The sequence below is a fragment of the Salvelinus fontinalis genome, chromosome 23 (genome assembly GCF_029448725.1).
Source record: "Salvelinus fontinalis isolate EN_2023a chromosome 23, ASM2944872v1, whole genome shotgun sequence".
Taxonomy (NCBI): domain Eukaryota; kingdom Metazoa; phylum Chordata; class Actinopteri; order Salmoniformes; family Salmonidae; genus Salvelinus; species Salvelinus fontinalis.
The window spans coordinates 20,998,925-21,011,159 of record NC_074687.1 but is presented as its reverse complement, the minus strand read 5'-3'; the positions used below and the strand labels follow the sequence as shown (position 1 = coordinate 21,011,159).

At 43.4% G+C, this 12,235-nt stretch overlaps 1 protein-coding gene across 1 annotated transcript in view; it reads right to left on the bottom strand.

The window, feature by feature from the left end:
* Positions 1–6,287, bottom strand: part of LOC129821005 (immunoglobulin superfamily member 3-like) — a 205,895-nt gene extending 199,608 nt beyond the window's left edge. The window contains exon 1 of the mRNA XM_055878203.1: positions 5,300–6,287. Within this exon, the coding sequence (XP_055734178.1) occupies positions 5,300–5,339 (40 nt within the window). The 5' untranslated portion in view covers positions 5,340–6,287. The remainder of the gene's footprint in view (positions 1–5,299) is intronic.
* Positions 6,288–12,235: the final 5,948 nt, after the last annotated feature.

Below are 12,235 nucleotides of genomic sequence, written 5' to 3'. Positions count from 1 at the left end.
CAGAATTTTTTTTTTGTCTCACCACTGATTCTAATGGCTGTCATGTTTAATATGAAGGGAAAACCTCCCAGATTGCAGTTCCTAGGGCTTCCACTAGATGTCAACAGTCTTTAGAAAGAGTTTCAGGCTTGTTTTTGGAAAAATTTGCTAGAATTTGTAGTTTCTCTAAGTGACACCCATTTTGGCTGTAGTGTTTTCACACGCGTGGATGAGAGCACGTACTTTGTCGTTTATCTCCGGTAAAGACAATAACGATTCTCCGTCTTACATGTTATTGTTTATTTATGTATTAGGGTACCTGAAGTTTGATTATAAACGTTGTTTGACTTGTTTGGAGAATTTTATTGGTAACATTTAGGATTCATTTTGTATGCATTTTGAAGGAGAGAAACCGGTGGATTATTGAATGAAGCACGCCAGCTAAACTGAGTTTTTGGGGATATAAAGAAGGACTTTATCGAACAAAAGGACCATCTGTGATGTAGCCGGGACCTTTTGGAGTGCCAACAGATGAAGATCTTCAAAGGTAAGGCATTTATTTTATCGCTATTTCTGACTTTCGTGGTGCACCTGCCTGGTTGGAAAATGTTTTGCTTTTGTGGCTGGGCGCTGTCCTCAGATAATCGCATGGTGTGCTTTCGCCGTAAAGCCTTTTTGAAATCTGACACAGTGGCTGGATTAACAAGAAGTTAAGCGTTTTTATAATGTATGACTGTTGTATTTTCATGAATGTTAAATATTACTATTTCTGTAATTTGAATTTCGCGCTCTGCAATTTCACCGGATGTTGTCGAAGTGGTTCGCTAGCGTCACGTCCAGCCCAAAGATTAAGGAAGAAATCCTCTTCTGCAAACCACTGGAAACAAGGACAACAGGAGAGGATATTTTTTTAAGTGCCGGACAGCTTTGTGACATCAAATGGACTTTGGTGGTCAATATGTGTTGGTATCTGTACTGATGGCGCAAAAGCCATGACAAGGAGACATAGTGGAGTGGTAGCGCACGTGCAAGAAGTTGCTCCCGACTCCACTTGGATACACTGCAGCATCTACTGAGAGGCTCTTGCTGCCAAGGGAATGCCTGACTGCTCGAAAGCCATTTTGGACATTACAGTGAAAATGGTTAACTTCGTTAAAGCCCCTGAACTCTCTTGTATTTTCTGCATTTTGCAATGATATGGGCAGCAACCATGTAACACTTTTACAACATACAGAAGTGCGCTGGTTATCAAGGGGAAAAGTACTGACACGTTTTTTTAAACCGAGAGACGAGCTTAAAGTTCTTTACTGACCATAATTTCACTTGTCTGACCGCTTGCATTATGACGAGTTTCTCACACGACTGGCTTATCTGGGTGATGTCTTTTTCTCGCCTGAATGATCTGAATCTAGGATTACAGGGACTATCCGCAACTATATTCAATGTGCGGAACAAAATTGAGGCTATGATTAAGAAGTTGGAGCTCTTCTCTGTCTGCATTAACAAGGACAACACATAGGTCTTTCCGTCATTGTATGATTGTTTGTTTGCAAATGAACTCAAGTTTACGGACAATGTAAAATGTAATATAGCGAAGCACCTGAGGGAGCTGGGTGCACAATTATGCAGGTTCTTTCCCGAAACGGACGACACAAACAACTGGATTCGTTATCCCTTTCATGTCCTGCCTCCAGTCCACTTACCGATATCTGAACAAGAGAGCCTCATTGAAATTGCAACAAGCGTTTCTGTAAAAACTTGATGTTATTCAGAAGCCACAGACAGATTTCTGGACAGGGCTGCGCTCAGAGTATCCTGCCTTGGCAAATCAAGCTGTTAAGACACTGATGCCCTTTGCAGCCATGTACCTATGTGAGAGTGGATTCTCGGCCCTTACATGCATGAAAACTAAATACAGGCACAGACTGTGTGTGGAAAATGATTTAAGACTGAGACTCTACAACCTAACATTGCACAGCTATGTGCATCCTTTCAAGCACACCCTTCTCATTAACCTGTGGTGAGTTAGTCACAATTGTTGATGAACAAGTAAGGTTTTAAATGTAAGATGGCTAAATAAAGAGCAACATTATTGATTATTATTATTTGTGCCCTGGTCCTATAAGAGCTCTTTGTCACTTCCCACAAGCCTGGTTGTGACAAAAACTCACTCATTCTTGTGTTTAATAAATGTATCATATAGTGTGTGTGTGTGTGTGTGTGTGTGCAGGTTTACAATGACGGCAAAAAACAACATTTGAAAGTGCGCTGACCCTGGTGCTAGAGGTGGTACGCAGCTGGGGGTTGAATGTTTGAAGGGGTACGGGACTATAAAAAGTTTGGGAACCACTGCTCTAACCCATTCAATGCCCTCCGAATCGCAGGGGTCTGTTTTCACCACACACATCACTCCCGTCCCCCCGGCAGCATTAACATACCTCCCATCTAGGAACAGAGCAGCCATCTGGTGTTTGTTTGGGGCAGACCACTCTGTCTGTATGTGTGTGTGTGTGTGTGTGTGTGTGTGTGTGTGTGTGTGTGTGTGTGTGTGTGTGTGTGTGTGTGTGTGTGTGTGTGTGTGTGTGTGTGTGTGTGTGTGTGTGTGTGTGTGTGTGTGTGTGTGTGTGTGTGTGTGTGTGTGTAACTCTGGGTCTTCCTGTCCTGTGGCGGTCCTCATGAGAGCCAGTTTCATCAAAGTACTTGATGGTTCTTGCGACTGCACTTGAAAAAACTTTCAAAGATATTGAAATTATCCGGATGGATTGACCTTCATGTCTTAAAGTAATGATGGACTGTCTCTCTGCATATTTGAGCTGTTCTTGCCATAATATGGACTTGATCTTTAACCAAATTTTGGTATCTTCTACAGTGGGGAGAACAAGTATTTGATACACTGCCGCTTTTGCAGGTTTTCCTACTTACAAAGCATGTAGAGGTCTGTAATTGTTATCATAGGTACACTTCAACTGTGAGAGACGGAATCTAAAACAGAAATCCAGAAAATCACATTGTTTGATTTTTAAGTAATTAATTTACATTTTATTGCATGACATAAGTATTTGATACATCAGAAAAGCAGAACTTCATATTTGGTACATAAACCTTTGTTTGCAATTACAGAGATCATACGTTTCCTGTAGTTCTTGACCAGGTTTGCACACACTGCAGCAGGGGTTTTTGGCCCACTCCTCCATACAGACCTTCTCCGGATCCGTCAGGTTTCGGGGCTGTTGCTGGGCAATACGGACTTTCAGCTCCCTCCAAAGATGTTCTATTGGGTTCAGGTCTAAAGACTGGCTAGGCCACTCCAGGACCTTGAGATGCTTCTTACGGAGCCACTCCATAGTTGCCCTGGCTGTATGTTTCGGGTCGTTGTCATGCTGGAAGACCCAGTCACGACCCATCTTCAATGCTCTTACTGAGGGAAGGAGGTTGTTGGCCAAGATCTCGCGATACATGGCCCCATCCATCCTCCCCTCAATACGGTGTAGTCATCCTGTCCCCTTTGCAGAAAAGCATCCCCAAAGAATGATGTTTCTACCTCCATGCTTCACGGTTGGGATGGTGTTCTTGGGGTTGTACTCATCCTTCTTCTTCCTCCAAACAAGGCGAGTGGAGTTTAGACCAAAAAGCTATATTTTTGTCTCATCAGACCACATGACCTTCTTCCATTTCTCCTCTGGATCATCCAGATGGTCATTGGCAAACTTCAGACGGGCCTGGACATGCGCTGGCTTGAGCAGGGGGACCTTGCATGCGCTGCAGGATTTTAATCCATGACGGCGTCGTGTGTTACTAATGGTTTTCTTTGAGACTGTGGTCCCAGCTCTTTTCAGGTCATTGACCAGGTCCTGCCGTGTAGTTCTGGGCTGATCCCTCACCTTCCTCATGATCATTGATGCCCCACGAGGTGAGATCTTGCATGGAGCCCCAGACCGAGGGTGATTGACCGTCATCTTTAACTTCTTCCATTTTCTAATAATTGCGCCAACAGTTGTTGCCTTCTCACCAAGCTGCTTGCCTATTGTCCTGTAGCCCATCCCAGCCTTGTGCAGGTCTACAATTTTATCCCTGATGTCCTTACACAGCTCTCTGATCTTGGCCATTGTGGAGCGGTTGGAGTCTGTTTGATTGAGTGTGTGGACAGGTGTCTTTTATACAGGTAACGAGTTCAAACAGGTGCAGTTAATACAGGTAATGAGTGGAGAACAGGAGGGCCTCTTAAAGAAAAACTAACAGGTCTGTGAGAGCCGGAATTCTTACTGGTTGGTAGGTGATCAAATACTTATGTCATGCAATAAAATGCAAATTAATTACTTAAAAATCATACAATGTGATTTTCTGGATTTGTGTACCTATGATAAAAATTACAGACCTCTACACGCTTTGTAAGTAGGAAAACCTGCAAAATCAGCAGTGTATCAAATACTTGTTCTCCCCACTGTATATACCACCCCTACCTTGCCACAACAAAACTGATTGGCTCTAACACATTAAAAAGGAAATAAATTCCACAGATTAACTTTTAACAAGGCACACCTGTTAATTGAAATGCATTCCAGGTGACTACCTCATGAAGCTGTTTGAGAGAATGCCAAGAGTGTGCAAAGCTGTCATAAAGGCAAAGGGTGGCTACTTTGAAGAATCTCAAATATATTTGCATTTGTTTAACACTTTTTTGATTCCATATGTGTTATTTCATAGTTTATGTCTTCACTATTATTCTACAATGTAGAAAAAAATGAAAAATAAAGAAAAACCCTGGAATGACCAGGTGTGTCCAAACTTTTGACTGGTACTGTATATGTGTGTGTGTAAGCTATGCTACATTTTGTGTCTGAAAGAGTATGTCATTTGTTTGACAGAGAGATAATAGCAGTGGCCCAGGGTGTTATATAAAGTGAAAAATGTAAGGTGGTTACACGTAGTAATAAGGGGATGTGGTCTCTGTTATCCAGCTCATCCATAAACACAGCTGTTCAAATGCATCTGTTATTAGTGACAAATACAATGCCCTCTCACAGGGACTCCTAATGAGGTGACACACACACACACACACACACACACACACACACACACACACACACACACACACACACACACACACACACACACACACACACACACACACACACACACACACACACACACACACCTAAACACACTCAGTGTTGGGATCTGTCGTGCAGGTGTGTCTGCATGCAGGTGTGCTATGACTCAGGAGTGGTAGTCTGAAGACTCGCTCTGTTTTTTAATAGACGGACCCTGAGAAAGATTGCAATCTGTCCAATGTAAGAAATGGGGCACAGGCGTGACTTACCAAGCAGCGCACATGCAGTAAGGAGCGTGCGGATGCCCATTGTCTCCCGTTTCTCTCTATCCGCAGACACCGTTCCTATAATCCGTTTGGAGGCGCAAAACTTCGGTCTGTTTTGAAGGGGAAATGAGGGGTCTGCGGCCGACTCGGTATCCGGCGTCGGGCAGCTCTGGTGCACCCCGAGGATTGACGCTTCTGGGCTGGCTTGAGAGTAAGATCCCCTCCGCCTACTGCCTATGGGATGCCCTCACCTATCTCCCGTATCCTGCTCTGAGATGCGGGGCTCCGTATACTCGGTGTCGCTTGTCTCTACTATCGCCTTCAGCTATCTCTCATATTGTCAATGACATGCGCCCATAAAAGACGCCTAGGCGACCCAGCCCATTCTCCCTTCCCTACGCATCGGACAGAGAGACTGCGGAGGCGCTCACTGTAGGATGACAAACCACCTCAGCAGGGAGTCCTGAGTCCAGCGTTTTGTGTGTATGTCTTGCTTTGTTGGTGCGCTATTTAGAATTCAGCCAACATCAAGATGTTCGGATCAATACGAAAAATCAGTATGCAAAGTCCTTTGGTGAGAAAGTAAATAAAATACTTCCTCCGGCGGCAATAGCTCTACCCAAACGTACGCAGGTCGTGCACACTCCACGACTGCTCCAGTAAAATCAATCTCCTTTCACTGCTCTGCTAGGAAAAAAAGTCGATGGGCGGGCGCTGTCGCCGCAGAGCACGCAGTGCAATATTACATAGGGTGGACCTCCGCACGAATTCGTCAATAGGTCGAGTCCATCGCAAGTTAACCACACTACTTATTCGTTTATTAGCTTATTATACTTATTAGCCACGTGTTTATAATAGTCACAAAAATGTATATTCCCGTTGATCAGAGAGTTGAATGTTGTGCATCGCCTACACAATATGCTGTTCGGGCACAAATATATTGATACATCGACACCGGCCAAAATATTCTCAAACTTCAGATGTGTTTCTGATCAATACCTTTGAATAACGCTAGGCTCCAAGTCAAGTCCCTCTGCAAGTTCAGTCAAAGTCAATGCAAGTCTTTTGGAATATTCCCACGGTTTATTCCATGTAGTTCATTTCCTGGTTGGAAGAATAGACTTTGAGAGAAGCAGTTTTGTATTCCTTGCAAACGAACCAGCGTGCCACACAATCCCACACCCGGTACTTCTACAATTCACCCAATAAGGACTGACACCGACTTGAAGACCCACTCAATTGATCAAAAGGCATGGCTTAATCGATTATTTTTTTTCAATCACTGCCTAAATTAAAATGTCTAAATGTTTTCATATGCAGTTAAATTGGATTGTGCATAAACGTGTTATGGGCATGGGATATTACATGCCCCGTTTCATTGAATAATATGATACCAATAATAATTTTACATTTAAGTCATTTAGCAGACGCTCTTATCCAGAGCGACTTACAACTTGGAAAGTTCATACATATTCATCCTGGTCCCCCCGTGGGAATTGAACCCTGGTCCCCCCGTGGGAATTGAACCCACAACCCTGGCGTTGCAAGCGCCATGCTCTACCAACTGAGCCACACGGGACCACTAGTCTTGACATTTAATTAATAGCATGTGTTTTTACTTTTACATTTACATTTCTCTCTCCATCTATCTCCAACATATACAGAGCCATGGATGAATCCCATGAACTGAGAATAAACACAAAGCTTTATGATTTCTATAAGCAGTTTATAACATGTATATGTTTGGTGGTCACTATTGAGCCTGCACTAGTTACCACAGCAAAGTCACAAACCCGAAAATATTTCCACAAATATCTTTTTAAAATTTGATTTTAACCCTAACCGTAACCACACTGCTAACCTTATGCATAACCCTAACCTTAAATGAAGACTGAAAAGCTATTTTATGTTTTCATGAATTTTTACGATAGCCAATTTTGACTTTGCGGCTATGGTAACTAGTGGAAACCTATCGGTCTCAGCACTTCAGTTGGAGAAACTTGAAATCGAGGGGGCTGCCAAAATATTTTGGTTTGGTATGGTTTGGCGTGGTTTGGCGGGGTATACCTGAGCGCTGGGTATACCTGAGCGCTGTTTGGCTGTTTTGACACTATGAATTAACCACAATGAAAATACAGCTGAATATCTTTATTCAAAACACTTCAACATATCTGCCTAGGATTCTGTCTTAAAAATAAGTTGTGGAGTAAATGTGAAAGAGAGACAGCTTTGAGTAGTAATATCTGTGTTTTTGCAGGAGAAAACAAAGGCTTTAGTATTTGGCTGCAGAGCCATAGTAATCCAGTCACGGATTAGATAGTGATATGATGGAATGTAGGATATTCCTGGCATTGGGCACCTTATAATGCACCTTATAATGTCATCCCCTTTACTTTTTCCCCCCAAAACAAGTAACGGTATCCTCATCTACATGTAGACTTAGGTGCGTAAAAAGCATCAATAACCCATGAGTTACACACCCTGTCTCATATATAATGGTCTCTATAATAATCATTTGTCTGGTTGTTATCCACTGCGTCTTGTCTGTATGCATCTATCTAGCCTCAAAACTACACAGACTTGCAATTTAGAGACAGAGTATGTCTTTTGACATGTCATCAGAGTTTGTGACCTGTGTCGTTAAAGGTGAGACCGTTGACATGTATAGGTGTCTTGATATCAGGTACTCTGATCAGAGAAATAGTAGTCTCCTTGGAAACAGAGGAGTGTTAAATTCCCTGCTGGTCTCATCCCATAATAAGCCATCCAGCCTTGCTATGACTCAGAACCACAGGAGGCTGCTGTGGGGAGGACAGCTCACAATAATGTCTGGATAGGAGCATTTGGAATGGCATCAAACACATGGAAACCATGGAAACCATGTGTTGGATGTATTTGATACCATTCCACTTATTCCGCTCCAGCCACTACTACGAGCCAGTCCTCCCCAATTAAGGTGCCACCAACCTCCTGTGCTCAGAACAGACTGTATTCCTTTAGATTAGTTCAATAGCAATCATTACAGTAATAGCATGAGTCCAGTCATTAGTAATCCCATTCTTTAGACTACATTGTTTTGGTGTTCTGATCTTTTAATGAACTTGAGTTGAATCTTCATGGTGAGCAGGAATGGGTTTAGCTTGGGAGAAAGCCTGCACTGGTATCACTTTAGGAGAGAGATCTGTTCACATATTTTTTCTGACGTTCACGTATTTTCAGAGTGCATCCAGTAAGCAAATAAATGATTCATTTGTTTTCTTTTGGTGTGTAGCTCGGGCTTCACAGAAGTTTGTCAGTTTTACAAAGCAGGATGTGTGAGAGCAGTGTCTCTTCACACACATACGCACCCGTGCACACACTCGCATTCACATAGTCACACACTTTAAAAACACACACACAAATGGGCACACACACAAACGTGCACACACACACACCATCAATGATCTGACTGCACATGGGGTGCTCTGAAAGACGGATCACTGGTCTGTGTCCACCCAGCATACACATGGTTAAAAAGAAATCCGGGCTGCATCACAACCGGCCATGACTGGGAGTCCCATAGGGCCGCGCAATTGCCCAGCATCGTCCGGTTTGGCCGGGGTAGACCGTCATTGTAAATAAGTGTTCTAACTGACTTTCCCAGTTAACTAAAGGTTAAATATTTTTAAAACGTTCATGTAAAAATGAAAACCTGCCTTAATGACTATTGCCCTGTAGCACTCACTCACATCTGTGGTTATGAAGAGCTTTGAAAGGCTGGTCATGACACATCAACACCATCATCCCAGACATCCGAGAGCCACTACAATTTGTATACCGCCCCAACAGATCCACAGATGATGCAATCTCAATTGCTCTTCACACTGTCCTCTCCCACCTGGAAAAGAGGGGAAATAACTTTGTGAGAATGCTGTTCATAGACTACAGCTCAGCGTTCAACACCATAGTCCCCTCCAAGCTCATCACCAAGTTAGGGAACCTGGGACTGAACCCCTCCCTCTGCAACTGGATCCTGGACTTCCTGACAGGCCGGCTACAGGTGGTGAGGGTAGACAACAACACCTCCGCCGTGCTGACCCTCAACACGAGGGCCCCTCAGGGGTCTATGCTTATTCCCCTGCTGTACTCCCTGTTCACCCACGACTGCATGGCCACGCACGACTCAAAAACCATCATCAAGTTTGCTGAAGACGCAACGGTTGTAGGCCTGATCACCAACGGCAATGAGTCAGCCTACAGGGAGGAGGTCAATGACCTGGCAGTGTGGTGCCATGATATCAACCTCTCCCTCAATGTCAGTAAGACCAGGGAGCTGATTGTGGACTATAGGAGAAAGAGCGGAGAGGAAGCGCCCATCCACAACGACGGGGCTGTTGTGGAATGGGTCAAGAGCTTCAAGTTCCTTGGCATCCACATCACCAGAGACCGGACTGGAACCCGATCGAACATCTCTGGAGAACCCTGAAAATAGCTGTGCAGTGACACTCCCAATCCAACCTGACAGAGCTGTTAGGCGGAGCGACACAGGGGAACCCAAGAGCAGACTCAGACGAGGAAACAGGAATGAATGAATCAAGATATTTATTGTAACACAGGGAGATATGGAGTGCAGATCCGGGGAAGCTCAGATGAGTTGTAGAAACCAGATGTGGAGACTGAGGTTGGAGTGAGTTGGGTAGAACTGGGTAAACAGGTCCGGAGGGGAACCCAAGGTAGTGGTGGTGAGCTAAATCCAGAACAGGGTAGTAGGGTGGTGAGATGTGGAACGGGAGACAGGAGCCAGAGACAGAGCGGTAAATGAGCAGCGATTACGATCTGGCAGAGGGGAAGTGGGAGGACTATTTGTAGATGTCTTGATTATGGAACGAGTTGCAGCTGGTAGGGACCTGCTCTGTATCCAGCACACCTGTCTCCAACCACACAATCACACAGAGAGGGAGAGGGAGAGGGAGAGGGAGAGGGAGAGGGAGAGGGAGAGGGAGAGGGAGAGGGAGAGGGAGAGGGAGAGGGAGAGTAACTGCAGGTCAAGAAGACACCGGATGAACACAAGAGGGCGTAGCAGGAGCAGATGTGACAAGAACTTTGTCGTTATGGGGTATTGTGTGTAGATTGATGAAGGAAAAAACAATTTAATACATTTTAGAATAAGGCCATAATGTAACAAAATGTGGAAAAAGTCAAGGGGTCTGAATACTTTCCGAATGCACTGTTTAGAGAAAAGCATGGCAGTCAGAGGGGATACTACAAGAGTCCTGGTTCTCTAATGAGCTTGGTGTGGGTGACAGGTTATGATAATCAATGGAATCTCAGATACAGGTAACTGCCAAAATAAAGGAAACATCCTCATAAAGTGTCTTATTAAGCCATTGGGCCACCATGCGCCAGAACAGCTTCAATGCACCTTGGCATAAATTATACAACTGTCTGGAACTCTATTGGAGGGATGTGACACCATTCTTCCTCGAGATATTCCATTATTTGGTGTTTTGTTGAAGGTGGTGGAAAACGCTCTCAGGCACCGCTCCAGATTCTCCCATAAGTGTTCAATTGGGTTGAAATCTGGTGACTGAGATGGCATATGGTTTACATCGTTTTCATGCTCATCAAACCATTAAAACTTCTTATGGCTGCATCCCGCTACCGGGATCGATATGACAACAGCCAGTGAACGTACATACATGTGTTTTATATCATTTTAAAGGTAATCTTGTTGTTAATCCCACCAAAGTGTCCGATTTCAAATATGCTTTTCAGCAAAAGCACTAAAATTATGTTAGGTCACCAAAAAACCACAATAAGCACAGCCATTTTTCCAACGAAAGATAGCAATCAGAAAAAGCAGAAATAGAGATAAAATGAATCACTAACCTTTGATTATCTTCATCAGATGACACTCATAGGACTTCATTTTACACAATACATGCATGTTTTGTTTGATAAAGTTCATATTTATAACAAAAAAATCTGAGTTTACATTGGCGTGTTACATTCACTAGTTCCAAAAACATCAAGTGATTTTGCATAGCCACATGGTTTCAACAGAAATACTCATCATAAATGTAGATGATAATACAAGTTATACACATGGAATTATAGATATACCTCTCTTTAATGCAACCGCTGTGTCAGATTTCAAAAAAACTTTACGGAAAAAGCAAATCATGCAATAATCTGAGACGGAGCTCAAAACAAAAGCCAAATTAGCTGCCATGTTGGGGTCAACAGAAACCAGAAAATACATGATACATGTTTCCTTACCTTTGATGAACTTCATCAGAATGCAGTCCTAGGAATCCCAGGTCCACAATAAATGCTTGATTTGTTCGATAATGTCCGTTATTTATGTCCAATTAGCTACTTTGGTTAGCGCTTTTGGTAAACAATTCCAAAGTCCCAAAGCGCCTCCACTATAATGTGACGAAATGTCCAAAAGTTCCGTAACAGTCAGTAGAAACATGTCAAACGATGTACTGAATCAATCTTTAGAATGTTGTTAACATACGTCTTGAATAACGTTCCAACCGGAGAATTAGATTGACTTCAGAAGAGCGGTGGAACGGAGGTCCTCCTCATGTGAAAGCGCATGGTGAAAGCATGCTCAGCTCGTGGCAGTGATTACTCATTCCTGTCTCCTTCGGCCCCCCTTCACACTCCTTCGGCCCCCCTTGACTGTTGACATCTAGTGGAAGCCGTAGGAAGTGAAAACTCATCCATATCTCGCTGTAATTTCATTGAGAGCTTGGTTGAAAATCTGCCACCTCAGAAAAAATTCAAACAGGAAGTGGAACTTCTCAGGTTTTTGCCTGCCATATGAGTTCTGTTATACTCACAGACATAATTCAAACAGTTTTAGAAACTTCAGAGTGTTTTCTATCCAATACGAATAATAATATGCATATATTAGCAACTGGGACTGAGGAGCAGGCAGTTTACTCTGGG